This window comes from Neoarthrinium moseri, assembly GCF_022829205.1.
Source record: "Neoarthrinium moseri strain CBS 164.80 chromosome Unknown scaffold2_Wmoseri_CBS_16480, whole genome shotgun sequence".
NCBI lineage: Eukaryota > Fungi > Ascomycota > Sordariomycetes > Amphisphaeriales > Apiosporaceae > Neoarthrinium > Neoarthrinium moseri.
The window spans coordinates 1223025-1250024 of NW_026055116.1; the positions used below are offsets into that span (position 1 = coordinate 1223025).

At 58.1% G+C, this 27000-nt stretch overlaps 11 protein-coding genes across 11 annotated transcripts; 5 read left to right on the forward strand and 6 right to left on the reverse strand.

The window, feature by feature from the left end:
• Window positions 1-639: 639 nt before the first annotated feature.
• Window positions 640-1448, forward strand: JN550_001123 (uncharacterized protein; the record flags this gene model as incomplete). Its single annotated transcript, XM_049309573.1, has 2 exons — window positions 640-677; window positions 776-1448. The coding sequence occupies 2 exons, from the start codon at window positions 640-642 to the stop codon at window positions 1446-1448; spliced, it is 711 nt and encodes a 236-aa protein (XP_049177029.1).
• Window positions 1449-2068: 620 nt separating this feature from the next.
• JN550_001124 (uncharacterized protein) lies at window positions 2069-2764 on the reverse strand (the record flags this gene model as incomplete). The annotated part of the gene is made up of 1 exon (XM_049309585.1): window positions 2069-2764. The coding sequence occupies one exon, from the start codon at window positions 2762-2764 to the stop codon at window positions 2069-2071; it is 696 nt and encodes a 231-aa protein (XP_049177030.1).
• A 513-nt stretch (window positions 2765-3277) lies between these two features.
• On the reverse strand, window positions 3278-4525 carry JN550_001125 (uncharacterized protein; the record flags this gene model as incomplete). Its single annotated transcript, XM_049309596.1, has 1 exon — window positions 3278-4525. The coding sequence occupies one exon, from the start codon at window positions 4523-4525 to the stop codon at window positions 3278-3280; it is 1248 nt and encodes a 415-aa protein (XP_049177031.1).
• Window positions 4526-4976: 451 nt separating this feature from the next.
• On the forward strand, window positions 4977-5654 carry JN550_001126 (uncharacterized protein; the record flags this gene model as incomplete). Its single annotated transcript, XM_049309607.1, has 1 exon — window positions 4977-5654. The coding sequence occupies one exon, from the start codon at window positions 4977-4979 to the stop codon at window positions 5652-5654; it is 678 nt and encodes a 225-aa protein (XP_049177032.1).
• Window positions 5655-6906: 1252 nt separating this feature from the next.
• JN550_001127 (uncharacterized protein) lies at window positions 6907-9364 on the forward strand (the record flags this gene model as incomplete). Its single annotated transcript, XM_049309618.1, has 5 exons — window positions 6907-6940; window positions 7038-7075; window positions 7134-7221; window positions 7284-7633; window positions 7694-9364. 5 exons carry the CDS (start codon window positions 6907-6909, stop codon window positions 9362-9364), a joined length of 2181 nt encoding a protein of 726 aa, XP_049177033.1.
• Window positions 9365-10304: 940 nt separating this feature from the next.
• On the reverse strand, window positions 10305-12845 carry JN550_001128 (uncharacterized protein; the record flags this gene model as incomplete). The annotated part of the gene is made up of 3 exons (XM_049309629.1): window positions 10305-12442; window positions 12509-12651; window positions 12748-12845. The coding sequence occupies 3 exons, from the start codon at window positions 12843-12845 to the stop codon at window positions 10305-10307; spliced, it is 2379 nt and encodes a 792-aa protein (XP_049177034.1).
• Window positions 12846-14838: 1993 nt separating this feature from the next.
• On the reverse strand, window positions 14839-15873 carry JN550_001129 (uncharacterized protein; the record flags this gene model as incomplete). Its single annotated transcript, XM_049309640.1, has 4 exons — window positions 14839-15183; window positions 15280-15347; window positions 15484-15665; window positions 15764-15873. The coding sequence occupies 4 exons, from the start codon at window positions 15871-15873 to the stop codon at window positions 14839-14841; spliced, it is 705 nt and encodes a 234-aa protein (XP_049177035.1).
• Window positions 15874-16254: 381 nt separating this feature from the next.
• JN550_001130 (uncharacterized protein) lies at window positions 16255-19827 on the reverse strand (the record flags this gene model as incomplete). Its single annotated transcript, XM_049309651.1, has 1 exon — window positions 16255-19827. The coding sequence occupies one exon, from the start codon at window positions 19825-19827 to the stop codon at window positions 16255-16257; it is 3573 nt and encodes a 1190-aa protein (XP_049177036.1).
• A 660-nt stretch (window positions 19828-20487) lies between these two features.
• JN550_001131 (uncharacterized protein) lies at window positions 20488-22302 on the reverse strand (the record flags this gene model as incomplete). The annotated part of the gene is made up of 2 exons (XM_049309662.1): window positions 20488-22178; window positions 22245-22302. The coding sequence occupies 2 exons, from the start codon at window positions 22300-22302 to the stop codon at window positions 20488-20490; spliced, it is 1749 nt and encodes a 582-aa protein (XP_049177037.1).
• A 1305-nt stretch (window positions 22303-23607) lies between these two features.
• JN550_001132 (uncharacterized protein) lies at window positions 23608-25313 on the forward strand (the record flags this gene model as incomplete). Its single annotated transcript, XM_049309672.1, has 2 exons — window positions 23608-23880; window positions 23946-25313. The coding sequence occupies 2 exons, from the start codon at window positions 23608-23610 to the stop codon at window positions 25311-25313; spliced, it is 1641 nt and encodes a 546-aa protein (XP_049177038.1).
• An 803-nt stretch (window positions 25314-26116) lies between these two features.
• Window positions 26117-26957, forward strand: JN550_001133 (uncharacterized protein; the record flags this gene model as incomplete). Its single annotated transcript, XM_049309683.1, has 2 exons — window positions 26117-26498; window positions 26587-26957. The coding sequence occupies 2 exons, from the start codon at window positions 26117-26119 to the stop codon at window positions 26955-26957; spliced, it is 753 nt and encodes a 250-aa protein (XP_049177039.1).
• Between the last annotated feature and the right edge of the window lie 43 nt (window positions 26958-27000).

The following is a 27000-nucleotide window of genomic DNA, read 5'->3' on the forward strand; positions in this document are numbered from 1 at the left end:
TTAACTTATCGTTTATCGGCCAGCCCACCCATTAGCTACTGGACCCAAGGTACTTGAGCTACCGGCCGCGTCGCAGCGCTAAGCAAGGTTTCCGTACGTACTAACTTATGTATGACAGTAGGTAACCTACTAAGTAACTACCGTAGTAGGCACTTCAGCAGTTGACACCAGGGTGAGACTGGTCGCTTGAGTGAGGCTAGACCGAGCTCAGTTTAACGTGCCCTGTAGTGCTTCCTAGGTACCTACTAGGTAAGTTAACGTAGAGCGTCGTCGGGCAGGGGGTCGGCGTGAGTGGCCGCCTCGCCTCGCATCAATCGCAGCGTCATCTTGCAGCCGCAGGCACCGCCGGCAACTGGACAACCTTGGAACGCTTTTGCATGTTTGGGGATTTCCACACCACTGCGGGCACTTTCCGGCTTCTATCGACATCTACCCCAGGTCTCGGATTCATCCCTCCTTCCGCCCATCACCTAGAGCTAGTCCAGGCTTTCTTCCTATACACACCCAATCTGCCTGTCTGCTTGGGGACTCGCGAGCCCACCGCCCACCGAGAGACCCAGCGGCCACCACACTCCGAAAGCACCCTATAGTCCCCAAACCCAACCAGATCGAGGCACAACTGCCCGCCCGTCCATCAAGATGGCATCCTCGTCCACCCCCAAGACGCCGCTGTACTAGTAAGTAGCAGGCCCAGACCATTTCTTGCCGTCCTCTCTCGTCGCGAATCTCACGGCGCCGCCCTCTACCTTTGGCTCAGCGGCTCACCCTCCTCCAGTGCCTGCATAGCCCACAACACAACCATCCTCTCGGAATGCACCACCAGCGCCTCCTCGCAGACCTCGTCGCTGTCCTCGCTGGTGCTGCCCAAGATCACCCACGACAGCCCACAGAAGATGACCTTCACCCATGGTTCCTATCACATCCACTACATGTCCGAGGCGCCGTCGGCCCACCCGGCCAACGCCTCGGCCGGCGGGCTGACGTTCCTGGTCATCGCCGACTCGGCGCTGGGCCGCCGCATCAGCTTCGGCTTCCTGGTCGAGATCCGGCGGCGCTTCCTCGAGGCCCTGCCCGACGCCGACTTTGCCGACATGCCCAACTACGGCGCGGGCAGCTTCAACGCCGAGCTCAAGCGCCTCATGGTCGACTACGGCACCACCAGCGGCGGCCGCGAGGACGCCATCTCCAACGTCCAGCGCGAGATGGACGACGTCCGCGGCATCATGACCCGCAACATCGAGGGCCTGCTCGAGCGCGGCGAGCGCATCGACCTGCTGGTCGACAAGACGGACCGCCTCGGCGGCAGCGCCCGCGAGTTCCGCGTCCGCAGCCGCGGGCTCAAGCGCCAGATGTGGTGGAAGAACGTCAAGCTGATGGCCCTGCTGATCCTGGTCCTGACCCTGATCATCGTGGCCATTGTCATCGCCGTCAAGAATGCGGCGAGCTGAGCGGAGAAGGAGGGTCAAGGATTCTACGGGACCGGCGGAACCGCGCGGAGCCATGCACAGTCTGGGTCTCAGGCTCTTCGCTGTTCAGGTTTCTTGGATGTTGCGACCAGCAGCATTGCCCATGGGCCGTATGGGATAACATAACGCGCAAGGGTGTCTTTGGGACAGCAGCAAAACTCGGGCTCAAACAGGGCTCTTTCCTTTCTATTTGTTTACGGCGATACCTCAGCAGGGCGGGTTTGTTTTCCAGTTTAGGCAACGCGGGCTTTCATGTATCATGGCTTTGTATATCTAGCACAATCCTCTTGGTTTTGGATTTGAAGCAACAAGCCCTATTTCCCTTGCCATGGCATTTGGCGACACGGTTGCGTGGTTGGTGCTCTTCAGTAGCATACGCACATGAAATTGAAACTCCAAGTTTATCCCATACAACAGCCCAGTAGACACCCAGTAGACCATCGGAGCAGTAGGACCAAGCTCCATCGTCATCGAATATGAATTAATGACAACCTGGGTCCCCCTTGATGGCCAATGTCGATCGTCAAGTACCCCCAACATCATCTCCTCGCCATACCCGCTCTCGCAAATAATCCGATGCTCTTGCGTCTCTCAATGCACAATCATAACCTCGGCCCCTCCCTCGGGTACCCGTACCCCAGGGCCACGGGGCTCGCGAGCGCCGCGTCGGCGACCAGCGGGGCGCGCTGCAGGCTGTCGGAGAAGAAGACCGGGTGCAGGGTCGCGGCGTCGCGCGGCTGCTGCTGCCGGCGCACGGCGTGCGTCTCCCACGCCGCCTGGAAGCCCTTGAGCACCGGCATCGTGGGCTGCAGGGCCTGGGTGGCGGGGGCCGAGAAGGGCGAGGCGGCCGGGGCCATGTTGGACGTCGCCGGGCGGTAAGGCGGCGGTGGGAGCGAAGCCGAGGTGGTGGTGGACTCGAGGGTAGCGGCCTCCAGCGACGCTTCTAGATCTGCGCAGCTCTGTGTGGCTCCTGCGGTGGGGTTCAAGTGGGCGGCAGGTTCATGGGATTGCGTAGAATCTGTAGATAGGACTGGCGCCGGGTCCGAGTTGGATTGGAACTGCTGCTGCGGCGGCTTGTTGAAGCTGGGGTCGTTGTTGTCGGGGTCCTGACGTCGTTGTCGGCTCTTGGAGGTCGCGTACGGGGCGTGGGCCGGGGAAGCTCGAAGGCCCAGGATGGTGTGACCCCTCCAGAGCTGGTGCCGAGCTGGAGCAGATGCGCCGTCGTCACCTTCACGTGCGCCCTGCAGGGCCGGGTGCGGGGACCCGAAGATCTGGGAGGCGGAACGCCGGAGCGCCATGGCGTTGTCGATGCGCGCCCCAGCTGTCGTGTGCTGTGTCTAGCTATGTCCCGTGCCTGGTCGGTTCCAGCGATCGGAGGCACAGCGATAGTTTGGGGGGGGCATGAGGACTTTTTGAATTGGCCCGCGGACAGGATTTGACTGACACCATGTTTCCTCTATATCCCATATCCCCAGTCTTTTTTTCCCGCGACGATGCAGGCGACAGCTCCGCTGGGCGGGACCCGAAGCGCTATCAAGGCCTGGAGCTACGGCGGGCTACCCGCTAACCTGGGCCAGTGAACGCGCTTCCAACGCCCCCAAGTGGGGGTGCACCTCGGCCCTATCCGTCAGCTGTCTCGGCGGCTTGTCCTGCCCGCCCAGGCGTGCCTCGGAAAGAAATCCGTACACAGTCCCATCTGCGTGCAATGGCTGGACTGGCAGAGCCTTACACATCTTTGGCCGCAGGGTATGGGGATCTTGGCTGTCTGCCAACGATGTTCTATAAGCATCCATCTCCCTGCCCCGACTCCATCACGTGGCCTTCTTGTTCTTCCTCCTTGACTTGGTCTTCTCTGCCTCTTTGCCCTTCTTGATAGCGTCAACCAGTGACTCGACCTCCTTCGCCTGCTCCGACTTCTTCTCTTCTTCCTCCTTCATCTCCTTGGCTTTCTTCTCCAGAACCCGAAGGGCTGCCTGTTCCTTCTCCGTCTTCTCGATCAGCTTGTCACTCGACTCCCAGAGCTTCTTGGCGATCTCCTCGTCCCGGATGTCCGTCCTGGCAAAGTCCACCTCCATGCACTCCTTGATCATCTTGCCACCCTGGCCGCGTACGAGGCTGGGCTCCATGACGGCGTACAGAATAGATTGTGCACCCATCTCGGCGCTCTTCAAGAGCAGCCACGGTAGGAAGTAGCCCAGTATGTAGAGAAACAAGCCCCAGATACTGCCCCGGGTCAGCCAGCGCCGCAGACCGGGGGTTCTCGAGAGACCCGGGTCGACAAACAGAACCCTTGCCGTCATGGGCAGCCCATCGGGCCGCTTGTATGCGTCCAGGTGCTTCTGGTAAGCCTGTCCAAAGACCATGAGAGCCAGCTTGCTTCTTGCGTAGGCCTTGCTAGCCGACCACTCTTTCTTGTCCAACTCTGCCACGAGGGGCGGCGACGCTATGTAGGCCGGACAGGTCGGAACGATGATGCGCACGTCTCGGTCGAATGGCTGTGCCCGTATCGCTGGGCTGAGGATCCCGAGCAGGTGGAAGTTCGCCAGGTAGTTGACCATCCATGTCTCCTCGATGCCCTCGGCAGTCTCGATCCTCTTCCCGCCCGGCGGCGTCAGGGTCGAGGCGCAGAGGATGAGCATGTCCAGGCGCCTGGGGGGCGCGTTGTCAATCCACTTGGTCGCAAACTGTCGGATGCTGTGCAGGGAAGTCAGGTCGACCTGCTCGGCGTAGATCATCTGGTTGTTTGTCTTCTCGCGCATCTCGCCGATGAAGTCGGCCAGAAACGTGTCCGAGGGCGGCAGCCGCGTGAGCAGCACGATCTGGGCCCCCCGTTCCGCCAGATCTCGGACCGTGGCGGCCCCTATGCCTGAAGTACCTCCGGTGACCATGACGACCCGGCCGTGCATGTCCCTCTCGGAGAGGTTGGTCGCTCCGCCGCTGTAGATCTTGATCAGGTACAGGGCCCCCACGACGGTGCCGACGGAGAGCAGGATCCAAGGGTCGGGCACCCATGCCGGCAGGCCATTGGAGATGACGCTCTCCAGAAACGGGAGAGGCATGGTGTGGTAAGGGTTGAGGAGGAGAAGGGGAAGGAGGTTGAGAAGGTTGAGTCTCCTACGTGCTACGGGCCCATGTCAGGAGCTGGACACTTGCGCGGGCAATCTGCTAGGCCCATGGGATATTCGTCAGCTACGGCCGGTCGGAGCTGTCTTGTTGGCCTTGTCCGGCAATGCATGTCAACGGCCAGGGGGTGTGAGGCTAAGAGGGTGTCCCCACATTTCAGCTCCAAGTTCGGCCACAGTTTGACAGTCCTGGCCGTGGTGGCGGCTCTTTTAAAGATGGCCGCCGGGTTGCTGCATAACCTTATCTGCAACATCTTGCCTTCTGGGAACAGAGGACAGGCAGGTGGACTTGAGTTGGTGCTCACTTTCTTTCCTGTCCAACTGCATCACATCTGTGACGCTCACGGGAGCACTGTAAAATAACACACGAGATCCCCAAAGTTGGGCCATGGCCTCCCGTGAGCCATATGACAGCGATGAAGAGGGCGACGCCATCCCTCTGCAGCACCAGCGCCAATTCGGATCGGGTCTGCACCGCAGGCCCATCGCCTTTGTCCCCGCAGTCTCGGGGTCTTCGGCAACATCTGAGAGCAGGTCAGATGCAGCAACAGCGTCCGTCGCCGATCTCTATCTGGATATCGTCTTGGGGAAGGAGTCGGGGTCAACCACTCCGGACGTGGCGCCGCCGCAGGTCTGTGAGGTGTGTCAATTGCCGCTGGATGGAGAGTCGTTAGAATCTACCGCGGGCAAGCAAAAGTTCAAGAAGCACGAGACGTCGCTGGCTCATCAGGTATGCCTGGCGCACTCGCATCCGCCCTCGGCCCTTGACCGAAGGCGCCTGGGCATGTCGGTCCTGCAGTCACAGGGGTGGGACCCCGACTCGCGAGTTGGTCTGGGTGCCCAAAAGCAAGGTCCACAGTACCCCATCAAGGTGAAAGAGAAGAACGACACGCTGGGTATCGGCGTCCGGGTGCCCAAGAACCTGGAGAGGTTTAAGAAGGAGAGGGTACAGAAGGCCGATGCAGGCAAGGCGCGCCAGATGGCGGCCGAGGATAAGCGGAGGCGAGAAAGACTGCAGAGGGAGTTCTATGGAAACGGGGAGCTGGAGAAATACTTGGGGAGGTGATGACAAGTAATAAGGGAGTGCTGCCAGGTACGGTACGGCACAGAGGCGTGTAGGGCGTCTGAGGAGCATTGGCAAAGGCGTCATGGGATATGATTTGGTTTGATGATACCCCCAACACGGAACGATGCATGGCAATTTTTAATTTTCCTTCTCTTTATTTTTATTTTTATTGTTGTTAATAGAACTTGTCGAAGTCTGTATACACGAGTATACTCGCCTGCATAATATTCAACACACAGACAGACAATAAGTGTCTCGGAGCTTAACTTGCGTTTTGCCCCCAACTCGAACCAACTCGAACCGGGATCGTGACCACGAAACGGATGGACGACCAGAGAGCGGGCTCGATCGTTGCTGCCGCCATGCTTGTGAAGTGACCAGATAGTTGAGGAGTTGTGCATACATTCAGTCAGTCGAGCTTTTCAAGGCATTGATTGGGTTTTTTTTGGATCCTGTATGAGACGCAGGCCAATTCAGTGTCTGGTGTCTGGTGTCTGGTGTCTGGAGCCTCATGGCAGGTGCATAATGCGGCTGGAGCGCTGGAGGCTGGAGCAGCCGTGGCAGCACTAAATCCCCCCTTGGCTGTCGTTGATATGCATGTCCAGGGGGCCGATGGGGACCAGGGGGGGCGTGTGTGCCCGAACCATCGACGCCTAAATTCAACTGTAAAAGTGGCAGGAGACTAGGAGGGGGCCTGGAGGGGCGGTGGCACCTCACTAAAAACGGGCAAGGACCAAGCTTTGTGCATTGCGTCTCTGCCACTGCGATGCGAGTGGTCGGAGTCGGGTTTGGTGCACTCTGTTACATGGATAGTACTGCCCTGGCGCTGTGGTGCTGTGGTGCTGTTTGCTGGGTGGCTCTCCATTCAACTGAAACCCCGCCAACTTGATCCCAGGCCATGCAACGACTCCCACCCTGTCGCTTGCACCGTCACTCTTTACCTCCTGCAAACCTCGCCGATCCGCACTGCTGCCACACGAACTACCGCATTAGACGTGCCTTTCGGAAGTCGAGTACGCTCTGCGCCGTCTTTGGAGACCACCTCTTGCTGCGTAGCTGCATCAACCGGCCGGGAAAGGGGGGAGGTCCACTCCACCACCACCACCACCGCTGCTCGAGCTGGGCTTATACCGACAACCTGCCACATCGAACGACCACGGATACCGGCCGGGTCTGCTTCTTCATCGTCCCCAGGGACCACTGCCGCAAGTTCGACGTTTGGTGCTAGCTGCCAGGGTGGCCAAGCGCCAAGATGGGGGTTTCCATTGTGCAAGAGCAGCGTGAAAGTAAGGACGTCATACCGCGAGCACGTCGGCATGCCAGCTTCATAACTATGCCCGCGCCAAGATCACTGTAGCTAACCATGGCCTCGCACTCACGCAGTAATCCTGGATACCCTCAAGAACATTACACAAGGAGATGTGAGTTGACCCGGGCCGGCTCCCACGCAGGCATGACCCGCATACTGATCCGTGGTAGTGGAAAGTCCTAGTCATAGACGAAGAAACCAAGAAGATCCTCGACAATGTGGTCAAGGAAGATGACATTCTCAACCAGAACATCGCAAGTATGCATTTTCCGACCCTCGGCCGAACCTGATGAGCGCCTTGGCTTACGCGATTGCCCTAGACATTGAGCGCATCGAGGAGCGCAGGGACATGAACCCGACCATGGACGCCATCTACCTGATCTCCCCGCTCCCCTATGTTGTTGACTGCGTCATGGCCGACTTCGAGAGCCGCCGCTACCAGAAGAGCTTCCTGGTTTGGACCGGCGTCCTGGACCCCCAGCTGCGGCACCGGATAGACAAGTCGCCAATGGCACAGAGGGCGCTGGGCGGCTTCGAGACCTTGTCCATAGACTTCTTCCCGCGCGAGTCGCATCTCGTGACTTTCAGGGATCCCTGGAGCTTCCCGGTTCTATACCACCCAGCTTGCAACGGACTGATAGCGAGGCACATGCGCGAGCTGGCGCAAAAGGTAGGTCCCACATGATCAGCGCAAGACGGAGGATCTGAGATGCTTACGTCGAAATATCAGATTACAGGTCTCTGCGTGGCGCTCGGGGAGTATCCCAAGGTCAGGTACTACCGTCCCAAGGCGCCTTTACACGAGGCTGCTGTCCTCAGCTCCCACCTTGCGAGGTTTGTGTCGGAGGAGCTCGACTCATACGCGCAGTGGAACCCGAACTTCCCACCACCGTCTACAAGACCGCAAGGCGTGCTGCTGGTGACGGACAGGTCGATGGACCTGATGGCACCCTTGGTCCACGAATTCACCTACCAAGCCATGGCTCATGACCTTCTCCCGATTCAGGATGGCGCCAAGACCACCTTCCACATGACCGTCAATGAAGGCTCGCCGGAGGCCGAGGAGAAGGACATGGAGCTCAGCGACAAGGACAAGGTGTGGGTGGACAATCGACATCGCCACATGAAAGACACCATCGACAAGTTGATGAGCGACTTTCAAAAATTCTTGGACCAAAACCCCCACTTCACCAACGCAAACAGCGATACGACCAGTCTCAATGCGATTAAAGATATGATGGCCGGGTTGCCGCAGTTCCAAGAAATGAAGGAGTCGTATTCGCTTCACCTGACCATGGCCCAGGAGTGTATGAACAAGTTCCAGCACCAAAAACTACCAGATATAGCATCGTCAGAACAAACAATGGCGACTGGGCTCGATGAGGATTTCCGGAAACCGAAAAACGTGCTGGAAGCCGTGGCCCAGCTTCTAGATGACGATGCGATAACGCAGTCGGACCGGCTGCGGCTGATCATCATGTACGCCTTGTACCGGGACGGCGTGATCTCAGAAGATATCAAGCGCTTGCTAGCACATGCGGCGCTCCCCCCTCAGGACGGTGAAGTGGTACAAAACATGGAGCTTCTAGGTGGACGGACAACCCGCGGCCTGAAAGACCCCAAACGTGACACGACTCCTATTTTCCCCATCGATACCAAGAACGCGGTTCCTGACGGGGAATACGCACTTTCCCGTTTCCAGCCCGTGCTGAAACCCTTATTAGAGCATCTCTGCAGGGGCGTCCTCGACCAGACACAATTCCCATACGTCAAGCCGCCGCTCGACCCCAACGAGGACGCCATCATCGGCCAGGGCTCCCTACGTGCGGCAAAGCCGTCATGGGCAGGTGCTGGCCGCCGTGTCCCCGAGAATCGCCAGAGGATGATTGTCTTCATGGCTGGCGGAGCCACATTCTCCGAGGCTCGCACGTGCTACGAGGTCGGCAATCAGCTCGGCCGCGACGTCGTGCTCGCCACAAGCCACATGCTGACGCCGCAGCTGTTCGTCCGCCAGGTCGGGGACCTGAGCGTCGACAAGCGCCGTCTCGACCTCCCGATGGACCGCCCGCCCAAGCGTGCTCCAGCGCACCTCTTCGAGCGACCGGCTCCGCCCGTGGCTGCCGCGCCTCCGCCGCCGGGCATGGGAACGGGCATGCCGAACCGACGTCCCGCCCCCGGCGCGGCCCCGGGAGGCCTGCCCGGCGGTCCGAGGGTGGGCGGTCCCGCACCACCCACGCAGGCGATGGGCCAGATGAGCCTGGGCTCGGGCGGCAGGCAGATGTCGCCCGCGAACGGCGGGCCCGGCGCGGTCCCCAGCCCCAGCCCCAGCACCCCGCACAAGCTGGAGAAGGAGAAGAAGAAGCGCGGCTTCCTGGGCATCAAGAAGAGCAGCCACGGCTAAAGGGACGAGAGGGGGTCAACCATGCATTGGCAGCTCTTTATGCATTGTAAAAGAACGAAACCTCGGTCTGCCCAAGAGCAAACCCGACAGCCAGGGGCCGGCCCGGGCGAGCGTCTCTCTTCCCCCCAAATTTCCGAACACAACGGTGGGGGTTTCCCAAGACAGGAAGGGAGGTATGGCAGAGAGAGGAGGGTGGGAAGTGGGTAGGTGCATCAAAGCATGGCGTTTGCGGTGTAGGTTAGATATCTTATAGCGCTGCAACATGAGGTGCGGGTCCTTCTTCTGCATATATACACACAACTACAGCAAAGGGAATGAATGCTATGTAAAAACGAACCCCATGCAGTTCTGATGTGTGTGCCTGAATGGCGTGGTTTTTGAGTGAGGCAGGCTTATGGACTTCAGTTCGTGGAATACGTCAAATTTGCGCATAGACCTTGCGGTTCCAGTACAGTAGCAGCAGATCACATATACGGCACGAAAAAGTCACTAGATGGGTTTTTTTCTTTCTTCGGGGTTTTCTCTTTCTCGGTTTTCCAAAGAGTTTTATTCGACATTTGGCTGGCTAGGACGGTACGTCCAAACGTGTACGTCCGATTCGACTCTCTTTTGCCACGAGGTAGGCTGGTCGCAGACTCGTGCCAGGCCTGGCGAGAGCCAATCCAGTATTCGTAGAGCTCCTAATGAGCGAGATGGGTTTGCTCGATTACAATTGATACATGATAATTTGTCCTTCTCATCGTCGCCCAGCCTCGACCTTGCCAAGTCCCCTCACCAATATAGGGGCTGTTCAATGGCCCCCTTCATCATCGCCCGGAGGAGTTGCATCGTGGGAGTCGTTCGCTCCGTCAAAGCATGACAGGCCGCCACGTATCTGCTGGAGTAATAGGTTCTCCGCTGCAGTCTTGGTGGAGGGCTCATCGGGTTCCGAACGAATTTTCTAGTTCCGGCGGAAGTTGGCAGCACCGGGAGGAGGCATGCCGCGACCATCGAAACCGAAGGCCAGAGCCTCAGGTCCTCCGTGGAAACCTCCGGCCATACCCGGGGGGCCCATGAAACCCGGAGGAGGAGGACCGCCAAAGAAGCCAGGCGGTGGTGGCATGTTGCGCGGCGGACCGGCCATGGCTTCGGGTGGGAAGGCTCCCATCGGGAAGTTGGGGGGGAACATACCCGGCATGGGACCGTTGCGGGGGTTGCCGGCAAGTCCAGGTGGCGGAATCATAGGTCTGCCCGGGCCTGGGGGCAACTGCTGGTTCGCACCTTGCAGGAAGCTGGGGTGCATTGGCTCCAGGCCGGGGGGTCCCTGGCGCTGGAGAATCTGGGTAGGTTGTTGTCTTCGGTTGTCTTGTTCGTGGTGGTGAAGCTGTTGCTCATCGAAGAAACCAGGAGGGCCTTGCGGTCGTCCCTGGTGTTGCGACGCGCTGCGCTCACGCTGGAAATCGGGCTCACGGTCCGGCGTCTGCGGAATCTGAGCCGGGCGGGATGGCTGTGGCATCCTGAGGAGTGGCTCATTCCGTGGCGGCTCAGAGGGGTTTCTGCCACTTTGCATAAGACTCATTAGGAAATCTTTGTTGGGGTTACTATTTCGACCCTGGTTAGGATCAACACGGCCAGAACCCGGGCTGGGCATCGGAAGGCGTGCCCCTAAGAGGTCCTGGAGCATCTGCTGCTCGGTACGCATTGGCGGCAGCTGATTGCCCTGCTGCTGCCTCTGCTGAGGAGGAGGGGGGCCGCGGTTCATTGGCTCGTTGCGAGGTTCTTGGGGGAAGGATTGGTATGGCCCTGGGGATGCCATATTTCCCTGCGGGATTCTGTCGTGGGGAGGACCTTGGTTCGGAGCGGGTGCCGGATATCCTCCCTGAGGTGGGGTGTTGGCAGTGATGGACGACTTCTGTAGCTTCTGCAGGATAGCCTCGAATGCCATTTTATCTTGCTTATCTGCAGGGTTGCCGGCGCCAGCGTTGGGACCCATGTTGACACCAATACCGGCCAAGGCCAGTAGAGGGTTGGGTTCCTGAACTGGCGGACCAGCAGCGGGTGTCGAGGGCTCTGTTTGTCTGCGATCCTCCTGGGACGCAAAGAAACCCTGAAACCTCGAACCCGTCTTTTTGGGCGGCGCACTCTCCTTGGGGGTTTCCATGGGGCTGATCAGTTCTGCACTGGGCGTCGGTGCGAAGTTGGCGAAGAACTTGTCCGGGCCCATCTCGACCGCTGGTGCGGATTTTACCTTTGATTTCTCGGCCTCCAAGGCGGCGTCGCGCACAGAAGTGTCCACGGCAGGCTTGGCTGCCTGCTCAGCTGGGGCGCCAGCCCTCTTACCAGCCTTCATGCTCTCCATGAATTTCTGGAAGTCCTCGGCTGTGTGACCATGGGACTTCTCCTCGGCAGGCTCATCAAGCCATTCCGGCTCGCGCTCCTGGCGGTGGTCCCTGTCCCATCGGCCCAGGTTGCGCTCGTTGCGCTCGCGAGGCTTCTCGTTGGCGTGCTGGTCATCGTTATTTCTCTCTCGCCAGCTCTTGGCTCTGTCAAAGCGCTCGCGAGTAGGTTGAGCCTGGGGTTCGGCATCCGTCCCTCCCCGGGCCCAAGAGGGCTGGTCAGGGCGGTTCCTGTTCACACCGTTTCGGCGCGGTCGTTCACCGTCATCGCCCTCCTTGTCCCGGGTGAACTCTCCAAAGTTGCTGCGGCGCGGGGGTCTCTCGGCGTCCTCATCCTGAGGATTGGCGTCGCGGGCCCGGCGCTCGCCCCCGAATCGATCCGGCCGGTCACCGCCAATGCGGCCATGGAATCGTTCGGCGCCCTCGTGGCCAAAGCTCTTGCGCGGCTTCACGGTGCTCCAGCCATCGCTGTCCTGGTCGGTACCGTCGCCGCGGCGGCGAAAGCTGTTCCTCCCATCGCGGTCGGCACCATTTCGGTCCCTTTCACGGAACCGATCCGTGTCGCCGTCGCCGTTCTTGCGGAAGGTGGCAAAGCGGTCAGAGTCCTTGAACGTCCTGTCATTATCGAAGGGCTTGCTGCCTCGCGACAGGGTAGCAGACGAAAAAGTGGTTCGCGGCGGTCCCAGGATGATATCCTCAGGGTCTGGCATGACGAAATGGTCAGCGATCGGACGAAACTAATTTTCCACGCAGACAGGGTGGTACCTACTTGCGCTGTTCCGCGACATATGCCTGTCGACGCCTGGTCGCCTGTTGGTTTGGTCAAGCAACGAGGTGTCGCCGCTGGATCTGGTCCGATCCGTCCCCGTCTTGCCAGTGGTTTGGTTGTTGCGGAATGTCTCAGGAGGTGGTCTGTGTTTGTTGGCGCAGAGGTTAGCAAATGCGTCACTCGTGATGAATCGAAGGCTGGGAGCAGCAAAAAACACGATCGGAGAGGGCAGAATTTACCCCATCCACTCCTCGGCAGGAGGTAAGGCGTTGGGCCTGGTACATAGCGGCGATTCGCGCAGGAAGAGTAACGCTTCTACAGAGTATCGTGTTGCCATAGCATCTGAGGGGAGGCTGCTGTCAATGTTGAGCGGCCAGGAGGGTGTAGAGCATCAGAAGCTGCCCGGACTTGGGGCAGGTAGGTGGTATACGGTCGCTCGTGGGCGACGGCGGATCAGCGGTGTGAAATTTGGGTCGCGCGAATGTGTCGTAGGTCGGTATGGATGGTTGAAATGTTTGAGGATTGTGCGGGGTGTGGCAGTGGAGGAGTGGCGGGTGTAGAGTCTGGTCGCGGATCAGGCGAGCTCGAGGATGAAAGAGCTGATGTGCGTAATTGGAGGTGGTTGCGTTTCAATGCCTGGCCGATGCCCCTGTGGTTGACAGATCAGGCTGTGATGTGAGAGGTGGGAAGGCCGTCGTCGATGGACCCGAGATGCGTCGACGTGGGAGCGTGATGTCGGTCCAGCTGGAAGGGGGGGCTTGGGGGAGAGGGATGGATTGGTTGCAGGCAGACAGGGCAGGTGAGGTGCCTTCCTTGGTCGGGTGTGTGTGTGGCCTGGTGCCGTGCCCTTGCTGAGGTCGATTCGGTGGAAATCCTGTTCGTCTGAATGTTTTGGATAGCAACTTAGGGGGTGGGCGTGACGAGGGCAGGGGCGGCGGTCCCGAGGTCGGTTTGGGGGTGTTCTGGTACGTGCTGTCCGTATGCTGGTGTGCGATGGTTCCGAATGGGGCGGCGAGCTGAGGTCTTTTTTTCTTCTGTCTCTCTTCTCCTCTCCTCAGGAGTCTGGATAATGCCGTGCGGTGCGAGTCAATTGGTAGCGAGATGTGTACGAGTCGAGTCGGGGCGAGGCGAGTTTGGGTGGTAAGTCGAGAGCGCAAGTGAGGTATTGTGTGTAGTGTATGGGATGCCCTTTCGGTCAGATGGTGGAAGCCCGATGGCAAGCAATTGTGGTCAGGCTGGCCAAGGCAGGAAAGGCTGGTTTCTGGTTCTGGGTAACGTCCAGTACTGGCCTGACTGGTTCTGGCGCTGGTCCCCACCGCCCACGGTCCACCGTCCAGTGGTCGCCTCCCCTAATGGAATCCAATGGGCCCAATGGCTCGAAGCCGGTGGGCGGCGTTGGCACCTGAGTTAGGTGAATGTACCATTGGATAGTGGCCTTGGTCTTGGCCTTGGCCACCTGTCGTCACGTCCTGGCTGCCCGCACAGGGCAACCCTCAACTACACGCAAGCCTGGCCCTGGCTGGGAAGGAAAGCATTCGTTCTTGGCTGCTTCGTCCATCTTGGCCAGGTATACTCGACTCGTCATCGTCCGATATGTTGTTAGCTACGTAGCCTCAATTTTTTCCTTTTCGGGCACGTTTGGACGATCCAGCTAAAGTCTCTCTGCATCCAGACGTTAAAAGACCAGCTGAAGTCGACGGTCGGCTGTCAGATGGAAGCGTCTCCCGTCCATGCAGTCAGTACCCGCAACTCTATACGTGATAGTGTGGGTATGATTCCACTTTGTGCTATGCAGCGTCATGGAATCTAATACGATTGAATAAACCCGAGGGCAAACAGCTTCCAAGAGAATCGACGATCATGGTTTGCTTGCTCTACCGTTGTCCCTCGAGAGCACTGTGTCAACGGGTTGTGGGATCAACAGAAGCAATCGGAGAACCCCTCTTCCTTGACGAATATCTCGGCTTGAATGTCCGCCTCAGTCATTCACGGGATCGTACTATGGCTTGCAGGTAGGGCTTGGTAGTCAGTAGATTGTATAGACGGGTTTGCTACCATGTTACAAAGAACAACCAAGATAAATCAAGTAATGTCTCCCAAAACGCCCCATATCTGTACTGCGAAAAGGAGGGTTTCCATACACAAGCCTGTGCCCTTGCTGTTCGTAATTTAGTCATGACGTATCCGCACATCGCCCATCTTTCCATAGACAGCTCAGTAGCTACATGTCTTCAAAAATGTCTCCCAAGCCAAATCTACGCCGCTGTAGCATACACTCTCCGCGCCTGTATCAGTGAGATAACCGACCGCGCATCACTCCTGGCCCGCGCCTAGTCCGACGTCTGGACCTTGTTGTCGCCCTTGACGGCCTCGGCATACGTGGGCGGCGCCGGCTCGTGCCTCTCGCCGTTGCTGCTCCCGGCCTGCGCCGCCGTGGAAGAGGACGACGAAGGCGCGTTGCCGTTATTCTGCGCGGTCCCGTAGTTCATGCCGCCCTGCGGCTTAGGTTGCTTCTGGCCCCGCGGTCCCTGCTGCTGCCTCCGCTCGCGGCGGCCGTCCTCCTGTACGATCACGTACGTGACCCGGCCGCCCTCGGCGTCCTGGGGCACGCGCTGGTAGTCGTGGTCATCGGGGAACTTGGCGATGATGTACCAGGCGTGTAAGAGGCCGGGAAGCTGTGTTGGGGTTTGTCAGTAAGGGTTCGCATATGCATGCGCAACACGCCCACATGGCGATATGGCGCCGGGGCAGGGGGGATAGGTGAGACATACGAAGCCGAGGACGCAGAGGAGTATGTTGATGATGGAGTCGGCCGAGCAGATACCACATTTGACCCATACTATAACGCGTGTTAGCCTCCTGGTAATTTCGAGAATGGCCCGACAACCATCGTTGGATGCTGGCCGGGGCAGCTGGCCACACAAGCAGCAGGCAGCGAGATAGCCGCGGTTGGCGGGGATGCGATCATGACGTACCGGGCAGAGGAGGGAAGAGGATGGCGAGGAAGCCGAGGAAGATGTCCGAAGAGCACATGGCTGCGTGGTCGGAAGGCCGACTCTGTGTCTCGAGCTGGTGCGCTGTGTTCTGGGGTAAAGTTGGGGAGGTAGTCTGCAGATGAGGCAGACGTGCGTCGGGTTGATGGGAAGACGAGGTTCGACTGTCCAGTGTATGTAGGTCAGCCGCCAGTTGTGACCTTAGTTGGGTGACTCGTCCCTTGGCAAGTTGGGTGCCTTCGGAGGAACCTTTCCTAGGTACCTAGGTAGGGGCTGAGTGGTGCGGGAGGCAACGACAGTGGAGTGGCTCAGCTCCTGCAGGGCGCCAAGGGGGGGCGGCTCTGAGCGGCCAGGCGCGTTGAGCCCGTTCATTGTGGGGCAGACGTCACTCTTCCCCAGAACCCCTAGCCTCATAGGACGCTAATTAGATTGAATGCGGCATGTAACCAATGCTAACGTATCGTTGTTGCTCTCTCGTCGTGCAGGGGGAGGGATAATGACCCATACACCAAGTCGTCTCAAACATATATACGTCGTACTTTACAATGCGTTCCCACCACCGGCGCAGCAACTGAGATGACAACGCCCTTATAATACCTGTCATATCAGAACAGATCGTAGCTCACAACCGAGAATCGTCCTAGAAGGATCGGGCGCCGTGTCAACAAGACGACAAGCCGGCTCTGATGCAGCCTGGTATTTATCATTGAGGGTAACGCCAATCTTCTAATATCTACACAAAGCCCGGCCTCTCTAACCCCAGGTGCCACCACCGCCACCACCCCTGCCTCCCTTCCTCTGCGCGCTGAGCCTCCAGTCGTCCTCGGTCGCGAACTTGTTGTACAGCGGCTGGATGCGCTCGGCCTTCTTGCGCTTGCTGAGCCGGTCCGTGGGGGCGACCTTGAAGAAGGTCGGGGCGGCCTCGACCAGCCACTTGGGCTCGATGGTCGTCGTGTGCGTCATGTACTCCTTGGTCGTCAGCACCAGCGTGTGGTAGATGACCCATTCGGCCTGCTTGCCGAACAGCGCCGAGCTCGGGTGCAGGTACACGGGCGTGCCCTCGATCAGCGTCTTGTAGCCCTCCTGCGGGTCCTTGCGCGCCGAGTTGCGGAAGAAGCCAGAGCAGAGCGCCTGCCGCACCTTCTGCGTGTGCCGGCCGCACGACGCGAGCTGGTGCCGGTGCCGCCCCATGATCTGGACGAGCTGTTTCCGGACCTCGAAGGCGTGGCGCATGGCCCGCGCCTGGATAAAGTTCTCAAAGCACCAGGGGTTCGAGAAGCCCGAAGTCTTCCATGCATTGTAGACGTTCAGGAGCGTCAGGTGGTCACCGCTCGGATCATGGAACTTGGCCTTCTTCTGGTCTGCTTGCTGCTGCTTCTCCTTGGGTCGATGGAATACAGTAGGCACGTTCAACATGGAGATGATACTCAGGACCTCTTCGGAGCATTCCAAATCCACGGCAGCAATGAGCACTTTGGACAGTGACGGGTCCATGGGGAAGTCGGCCATCTTGCGGCCAAGACGGGTCAGAAGACCCTCATCATCAAGCGCCGAAAGTGCATAGAGCTCCTCCAATGCCGTAAGCATGGTATTCGTTGGCGGCGGGTCCATGAAATCGAAATTTAGCAGGTCGTTGATTCCCATAGCCTTCAACATGAGAATTGTGTTCGACAGGTTTTGCCGCTGTATCTCAGGGACTGTTGTCGGCAGCATCTCAGACTGATATGCTGCTTCGGTGTACAGCCTGAAGCACTTTCCGGGACCCGTTCGCCCGGCTCGCCCAGCCCTCTGGTTGGCTTGAGCCTGGGAAATAGGGGTAACGACCAGAGCATCCATACCAAGCTTGGGATCGTAGGCATTCTGCTTTACAAAGCCTGGGTCAATCACGTAGTAAATATGATCGATGGTGATAGACGTCTCAGCAATGTTGGTTGCGATGACGACTTTGCGTTCGCCTGGGGGCGCCGGGTCGAAAATTCGACTCTGCTGCTCGCTGGGTAATGCAGAGTATACTGGCAAAATGTTGAGGTTCGGCACGTTGGGGCCAAGAGCCTTCATGCGCTCATATAAGATCTCGCAACTGGTGTCGATCTCCTCTTGTCCTGTGAGGAAGACAAGAATATCGCCAGGGGGTTCTGTGAGATGTATTTGCATTACCGTCACCAAGGCGGCATCCAAATAATCCGACTCGGGTTCTCGAGAGTACAGGATCTCGACCGGGAATGTGCGTCCCGGAATGGTGAAGATCGGGCATTCGTTAAAGTAAGCTGAGAATTTGTCGGCGTCTAGCGTTGCGGAGGTAACGATGACTTTCAAGTCCGGACGGTGCTTGCATGTTTTCTTGAGCAGCGCAAATAGAATATCAGTGGCAATGGTCCGCTCGTGCGCCTCGTCCAGCATAATGACAGAATATCTCTCCAGGTTCGGATCCATCAGGATCTCACGCTGGAGCATACCGTCGGTCATGTACTTGATCTTCGTTGCAGGGCCGGTCTTGTCGTCGAAACGGACACAGTATCCAACTTCTTGACCGAGTTCACAACCAACTTCTTCCGACACGCGCTTGGCGACTGATATGGCGGCAACACGACGCGGCTGCGTACAGCCCAACATGCCATCGTTGGTAAAACCAGCCTCTGCAAGATATTGCGTCAGTTGTGTCGTCTTGCCTGATCCAGTCTCACCGACCACGACAAGGAACTGGTTCTCCTTGACTGCCTTGATGAGCTGGTTCCGGAATGCGTAGACGGGGAGCGACTCCCTTTGCTCTTTGATCGACATGTTCGTCCGTCTTCCCAAGGGCTCGTCTCTTTTCACAACAGCTTGCTTCCATTCCGGCACCGCGTCAGGCTTTGGCGCGTTCATCCTGGCGTTGCGCATATCGCTGGCAAATTGCCTAGAGTCTGGGTTGGCCATTGGATCATTCCATTGCGATGCAAGGTCAGACTTCGACTCCGCTTCGGCGGCAGCAGACGCAGCTTCCTGTTCTTGTCTCTTGAGTTCCTTTCTTTCCTTGGCCAGATTCGTTCCCGACATGGCGGCACGGTTCAGCGAGCCATCTGGTGCCTTAACGACTCTAATGGGCGAAAGCTCGAGCGATTGTTTCGTTTGACCAACCAAGAAAGGAGGCTCCTCTTCCCTGACTTCAATGTCGACCTCCTGCTCCAGCTCCAACTCGCCTTCGCCTCTGAGGGTGGCATGGTAGTCTTCCTCCAGATCCGGATAGTCCGAAGCCTTGGCAACACCCGAAGCGATCAGTTGCCGGATCTCCCACCTCTCCGGAGAAGTCATGCGCTTCTTTTGGCGACGAGGCTGTGCAGCATACTCTGACAGTGCGGCGGTATTGTCCGCCACAACTCCATTGCGGCCTCCGCCAAGGGCCTCCATGTTGGCTCCAGATCCTATACGTGCCTGTGGAACGAGGTCTCTCCCCGTCTCTTGATCCACATCTTTCATCGAAAGCCCTATACGGCTCCCCTCGATCTTTGTGACCTTCACCTTGACGTCCTGCCCTCTGATGAGAAGGTCGGACGGGTGGTTTACCCGCTGACCTTGGACGAGACTGGATATATGCACCATGCCATCTACCTTGCCTCGGACTCCATGCAGGTTGACAAAGGCTCCGAAATCTTTGATACCAGTGACATGGCCCTCGTATACCTTGTTCAAGATAGGTTGGTCGTCGACTTCGGGTACCGGGGGCCGTCGGAACATATCGTCGTCGTCTCTGCGGCCGCGATCGTAGTCGTCCCTCCTGCTTCTGTGTTTCCGTCGCGATCGGTCATGATGGTCGTCGCCGTCGTAATCATCCCGGCGCCCATCGCGAGATCTGCGCCGCTCCTTGCGTCGGTGGTGCGAATCTTCCTCTCTGGGACTTCTGCTGCGTTTCCGTGATGTCCCATCCGTCCGTGGCTGTCGCGCCTTTGGCTCCAGATCCTCCAGAAGGGCCAGGGTGTCGTCTATGGCGTCGCCATCCTCGGCCGGCACGTCCTTGTCGGGTATGGCCAGACCGGAGAACAGACTCTTCTTCTCCTCTCTTGAGCGTCCGAAGTGCTCCTCTGCGGTCGACCCGTTTGTTCCGTTCGATTTGAATCTGGGGTGCATGGTGCGCACTAAACGATCTATACTCTCGAACAAGCTGGATGGCCATTTGGCGCCGCCCATGCCGGCCAGCTTCTCTTTGAACTGGTCGATGTCGCTACATTCTAGCCGTTGCGCGATGATGAACTCGGCGAGGACCTTCTCGGAGATGCCCAAATGGTTCTGCAGCTCGGACGTGACTTTGGACACCAACGACAGGAGCTCGAGCTCCTCGAAGTCGTCCATCTTGGTCGCAGGGTAAGGGAAACCGGGGTTCGTGGTCTGCTGTGGTTGCGCAAATGTATGTGGCAAGCGACCTTGAAGATGCAACGCGGAAGCTCTGGCGTAAAATATTATGGGTCAGCCCATTTCCTTGGCGCCTGCGGGCCTCAGTCGGAGCCGCGACACCGTGGGGTGTGCACTTCCAAGGTTCGGACCAAAGATGAAAGCAGGGGGCTTGACTGACTATGGTGAGTACGGACACGTTCAACATGGAATTACCAAAAATTCTATTGCGAAATACGTTGATGCAGATTTCACGAATTCGCACTCTGGAATAACAAAGACGTATAGACTAAACGGTTGAGACTTCTGGTGTGGCGAGGCATATCAAACATCGAGCAGCGGTCTTGGCAACACCGAACAAGTCATTAACACGGGCGTGACGAGGCTGGTCGGGACCCTTCCGCCGATTCGCTACAGATCTCAGCTTTGCACACGGCCTTGGGCCTCATTGTCACGGGCTTGAGACTCTGGCATTTGAAATAGGATATAATATAACAGTTACGATCGAGATGGATCAGCGCTGCAAATTTTGGTGTCGATGCATGATATATTCAGTTCCCAACCCGCAACTCCCATCAGAAAACCCACGGTATGCCCAGTTGCCTAGATCTTTCTATGAAATCAGATGCCGTTGGTCTTGACCTCTCCGTTGGCAAGGCCAGCTTGCAAGTAGCTCTGGGTGACCTGTTGCAGACATTCAGGCCCTGCGGACGCTGCCACAAAACCCAGGTACGGCCGGCTAGGGTCCAGGACTCTGCTCAGGTACTCTGGGTGATATTGTACACCAACGAAATAGGGGTGTTCCTTCAGCTCGATGATCTCCATCCGCTCGCCCTTCTCGTCCTTGCCGATGAAGTTCAGACCGGCCTTTTCTAACTGCTCGATGTACTCAGGGTTGACTTCATATCTGTGGCGGTGGCGCTCCTTGACAGTGTCGGCCTCTCCGTACAGAGCTCTGAGCTTGCTCCATTCGCTGCCGGGCTGGAAAAGGGTGGGTCGGAGACCCAAGCGCATGGTGCCTCCCATGGTGGTCTTGTCAATCTCCGGCATGAAGACAATCAGCTTCTGCTCTGCCTGTGCATCGAATTCCTCGGAAGTAGCCTTGGTCAAGCCAGCGATGTCACGCGCGTACTCAATGACAGCGACCTGCATGCCCAGGCAGATACCCAGATACGGCGTCTTCTGCTCGCGTGCCCATTTGGCAGCGGCAACCATACCTTCTGTGCCTCTCTGGCCAAACCCACCGGGGACCAAGATTCCGGACGCGGTGCAGACCTCGTGCCAAGCCTTGTGGAAGCAGGCCGGGTCTGTCTTCCGGGTCTTCTCTTCCAGATGCTCCGCGTCGACCCAGATCAGGTTCAAGCGCCGGTTGCACTTCATAGCAGAGTGCTCAAGCGACTTGACAACGGACATGTACGAGTCGTGGAGTTCGACGTACTTTCCGACAAGGACAATGCTGACCTCTTCCAGGTGCGAGGGGTTTGGTGAGACGGTGGCCTTCCATGTCTTCCAGATGTCGGCACCGTGTTGGAGCATCTTGGGAGCAAGAGTCAACTTGTCCAGCTCGAGGGACAGGCGGAACTGCTTGAGGAGGCCTTGCTCCTCAAGCAGCAAGGGAACCTGGTAGATGGTCTGCATGTCGCGAACGACAATGACCTGTTCGTAGTCGATTTGGCAGTGGTGTGCGATCTTCTTGACCGTGCTCTCCTCGAGCGGTACCTCGCATCGGCAGGCGACCAGGTCGGGGATCAGACCGGCGCTGCGAACCGACTTGACGGCGTGTTGCGTGGGCTTGGTCTTCTGCTCGCCGTGGATGATGGGCACGTAGGAGACGTGGATGTTGATGAAGTTGCCCTTGCCAGCACGGTGACGCAACTGGGTCAGGGCCTCGACAAAGGGTGCGCTCTCAATGTCGCCGACAGTGCCTCCCAGCTCGACGATGCAAATGTCGGGCTCTTCGCCCGAGTCGTCGACAGGTATCCTCGCGACGCGTTCGATCCAGTCCTGGATGGCGTCTGTGATGTGCGGCACGACCTGGACCGTCTTGCCCAGGTAGTCGCCGCGGCGCTCGCGCTCGATGACGTGCTGGTAGATCTTGCCGGTGGTGATGTTGTTCTCCCGGGTCAAGCTAATGCCGAGATAGCGCTCATAGTTGCCAAGGTCAAGATCGACCTCTCCTCCGTCGTTCAAGACAAAGCACTCGCCGTGCTCCTTGGGGTTCATGGTGCCGGCATCGACATTGAGGTAGGGGTCGATCTTGATGGACGAGACCTTGAGGCCTTGGGTCTTCAGCAGCAGGCCAGAGGACGAGGCTGTTTACGGAGGGTCAGTGGACGAGACCAGAGATGCGACGACGGATACAACAAGCTGGCTCATACCGATAATGCCCTTGCCCACACCGCTGATAACACCGCCGGATACCAAAACGTACTTCATCTTGAACAGTCGGGCACGGCTTGTCCAGTCGATGGTGTTGTGAATGAGGATCCCTTTCTACGACCTGCACTCGATTTCTCGAGTGAGGTAAACAAAAGGAAGAGAAAAGGTTGTGCTGCAAGGGCGTCGAGTAAGTGGTATGCAGTAGAATTTGCGTTGTCTGCCCCACCAAACAGGCAGAGCCTGCAGCAAAGAAAGTTTTTGGCGGGTTGGCGCGGGTGAGACGCGCCATCCCTGCCTCTGCAGCGCGTTAATTGATCACGACTCTGAGGCTGGGCGGTCAGAGTCAGAGGGCCCATGGAAGTTGCTGTGTCCTAACTATACATATATCCAGGCGTGGAATTGTGGCTTATTCGGAAATCAATGCCTCTATCACATACATGCATGCAAAGTTCGCTTGCGTTTTGCCCAGTCATATCGCAGGAGAGTACTCTCAGGACAGGCGCAGACCTGTCGCTCTTTAACACTACTTCTGGGCAAGTATAGCGTTCGCGCCGCCCCGGTGCAATGCCAATGACTCGTTCCTGGGGTCCACGTGGAAAACACCACACGTCCCGTCTGGCCATTGCCGGTCAATCGAAAGAAAGACAGGTAACCTTTCATGCTATACGTCATGTCTAGTCGGAAGGGAATGCGCAACAATCGTCCCATATACTGCAATCTGATGGCTTGCGAAGTGGTGACGACTATACCAGACAACAGCAGCCAGTCGGGACTCGGCAGGCCCAAGGTGGCATTGCGTGCCTAAAAATAAATGAATAAAAGGGCCAGGCTCTTGTGTGTACTATGTACTGTAGCTCTGCAGGTCCTGTCTCAGTCGGTGACTTTTATTTCTCCAGTGCCGCCTCCCGGAACCTGCAGGCAGTCCAGGCTCGCAGGGCTCGGTGCGGGCAGATGCAAGGCCCGACCATGGATTTACAGGGGGGTTGCGAATCTCCGGGAGCGCCTTAACTCCGCGGAACCCGCAAAATTCCACGTCAATGATGCGGCGAGCCCTCAGCCGCGGCCAATCCGCGAACGAGCGCATTCGCACGGCACCACCACCACCTCCACCACCACCGCTGGCACCTCACCGCGTCCCTTGCGAATCGACTGTTCCAAGTCCCTGCCACCCGCTAGGCTGCAGTGTATACTCAATCGTTCCGGTAGCCTCTGCTGATTTCGTCCGGACCTTCGGACATTTCACCCCTGCTTACGTACTCCTCCCGCTCTCTATCCTCCTTGTCTGTCTCGCTCGTTGATGTGGCTTGCCAATAAGTAGGCGTGTCCCTCCGCCCGCTTGCCACCCGCTCCCCCCCGTCCGGTATGATCAAGAATCCCTCTACATCAGCCGTGCTCCAGTCGAGGAAACTCGTCACCGCCGTCCAGAAAATCCAGACCGACAATCAAGCCTATCCACCCAGACAACGAGCTAACATGACCACCGAAGCCGCTAACCCCCAGTCCGGAGGTTCGTCCATGCTGGCATCCCAAAGAGAGTCGGAACAAACACATCACAAGACTGAAGAGAAGCCCAAGGCCTTCCAAAGGATGGCGCCTTACTTCCCCCTCGGCTATAAGGAAGCCGTATACCAGTGGGTCCGTGTCCTTCCTTGTAGCCTTGCGGGCTGCTTCCCTCCGCCTCCGGTACTGACCAGCTGCAGTGGACAAGTGTAACGCCGACGGTCGCGGAAAGAAATGTCATCTCACACATTCCATACCTCAGAGAGGCTGTGGCCAACTCGACGGCACCGTTGGCAGATATTCCCTCGGCGGACCACCCTGGCTCTACAGAAACGTCGACCGACATCGACCCATATGGCCCGCGAGTATGGAAGTCACAGATGGTCCAGCTATCGGGCAAAAACCGCGGCCTCAATGAGTTCTCAGTCGAACGAGTTGGCGAGACCGTCGATGATAACCTCGTCATGCTGCACGGCTATGGAGCTGGCCTGGGCTTTTACTACAAAAACTTCGAGAGCCTCACTCGGTCAAAAGGCTGGAAGCTTTATGCACTGGATATGCTGGGAATGGGCAACTCAACGCGGCCGCCCTTCAAGATCCACGCCAAAGACCCAGCCGGAAAGATTACCGAGGCCGAGAATTGGTTCATCGACGCGCTGGAGGAATGGCGCAAGATCCGCAAGTTGGAGAAGTTCACCCTCCTCGGTCACTCGTTGGGCGGCTATCTCGCCGTTTCGTACGCTCTGAAATACCCTGGCCATCTCAACAAGCTGATACTGGCATCGCCGGTCGGTGTACCGGAAGACCCATACGCGGTCAACGCCGACATGCCCGAGCCGCGGGAGTCAACATTCCAGGACGAGTTCACGCAAGATCAGCAGGAAACCACCAAGACTCGGGATAACAACAACTTCCTGAATACAAAGAACAACGAACAGCAGGCTGGCACCACGAACGCCAAGAGGCGGCCCTACCCGGGCTGGCTCGTATGGCTTTGGGACGCCAACGTCTCACCGTTCAGCATTGTACGCATGACTGGCCCGCTGGGCCCCAGATTCGTCTCGGGCTGGACATCCCGTCGGTTCAACCACTTACCGTCGGAGGAGAAGCAGACCCTCCACGAGTACGCCTATAGTCTGTTCCGGCAGAGGGGCAGTGGCGAGTATGTTCTCCCGTACCTGCTAGCACCAGGCGCTCATGCCAGGCGGCCTGTCATCAACCGTATCCAGGACGTGGGCCGCCAAGTCATCCAGCCAGCCACCGGGTCGACGCCAGCGGTCAAGGAAACCGGGTTCCCGATCGTGTTCATGTATGGCGAAAACGACTGGATGGATGTCGCTGGAGGTCTGGCTGCCGAGGAGAAGCTCAAGCAAGCCAAGGTCAAGGCGCTCCTCCAGGGAACCGAGGAGGAGAAGAGGAAAGAGAGTGGCGCCGCCAAGGTCATCGTTATCAAGAAAGCCGGCCACCACCTTTACCTTGACAACCCAGAGGACTTCAACAGGGTCATGAAGGAGGAGCTGGATGAAACCAGAAAGCACACTCTTAAAGAGCGGGAGCAGTCGTCATAAATGAGATAAGCGAGAGGAAGAAGCGGCAAGATACCTTGGACTGATTTCGGCGTACGGAGTTGTTGCTGAAACCTAACAGTAACGGTTTGATAGATCAGAGAAGAGATTAATGTGTCCAGTACCGTTGCTTTGGTACAGAGCTGCCACTGGGTAAGAAAGGCCGTACTGGCTTGTATAGATCATAGAGAAGATAAAGAGCCTTGCCTCAAACGCAATGGCACCGAGCTGTCCAGAAAGAACAATCTCCGAAGACAGTTGAAGAGTTTCATCTATGGGATTGGCTAGTGGGGTGCGTTTTCTCAAGACTCTCTTCACAACTGAAACGCTGGTCTCCTAAGGCGGGATATCATCTGAGCAACAAAAGACTTGCATGACTTGACACAGAGCGAAATACCTTCGAATTGGCCACAATGCCGTTCTAGGCGCGCCCCAACATAATCTGAGGCTTGTCCTTTGCCCTCGCGACCTAGTTATGGCCAGGCACCCCACAGCGGGCAACCCCCCTGCAAGCGCGGCTGAGAAAGTTCCAAGGTTGCTGCGTCATAGCTTCCGGTGCCTTAATCGATGGAGGGGCAACTTGGCCTCCACAAGCTCTAAGTCACCTATATCCTTCGCAGCCAGTCGTTGCCGGACGAAGAGGAGAGCGTACATTTTTGGGGGCAAACGATCCGACATCAAGAAGGAGGGCACACGATCCAAGCTACTTAGTTTCTCGAGAACCTGACCGATATCACACCCACAAAACACTCCATCCCTCTTCCCTCCGAGGTCCCCTTCCGCCAGCCGGACACGAGCTAGACACCATGGCCACGACGCAGACACACCCGGACCCGCCGCCGGGCGCGTCGCCGGCCTTCATCCCGCTGGAGGCGAACCCGGAGCTGATGACGAGCCTGCTGCGCAAGCTGGGCCTCAGCGCGGCGCTACAGGTGCACGACGTCTACTCTATCTCGGACCCAGAACTGCTGGCCTTCATCCCGCGGCCCGCGCTGGCCCTGCTGCTCGTCTTCCCCGTCTCGGCCGTCTACGAGTCCCAGCGCATGGCCGAGGACGCCCCGCTGCCCGAGTACGCCGCCAAGGGCCCCGCCGAGCCCGTCGTCTGGTTCAAGCAGACCATCCGCAACGCCTGCGGCCTCATGGGCCTGCTCCACGCCGTAAGCAACGGCCCCGCGAGGGGATACGTCGGTAAGTCGCCTTTTCTACTGCTGTGTAGTCTGCTACCCTGCTATTCCGTGTTTTCTCATCATACTGACTCCACATCCCCCCTATCAAGAGTCTGGCTCCGACCTGGACAAGCTCATCAAGGACGCCATTCCCCTCGCTCCCGCCGAGCGCTCCAAGCTGCTCGAGCGGACATCGTCCCTGGCAACGGCGCACCAAGAAGCCGCCAGCCAGGGCGACACGGCGGCGCCTGACGCGCAGGACGACGTCGACCTGCACTACGTCTGCTTCGTCAAGACCGAAGATGGCACACTGTGGGAGCTGGACGGACGACGGAAGGGCCCGATCGCACGGGGAAAGCTGGAGGAGTCGGAGGACGTTCTGTCTGAGTCTGCGCTGTTGTGGGGGCCGTTGAAGTTCCTGGAGCGTGAGGGCGCCGATATGCGCTTCAGTTGCGTGGCGTTGGCAGGCTCGCTCGAGTGATTCATTCTCAATCTTGATACCCATGTCAATTTGCGCCAAAGCC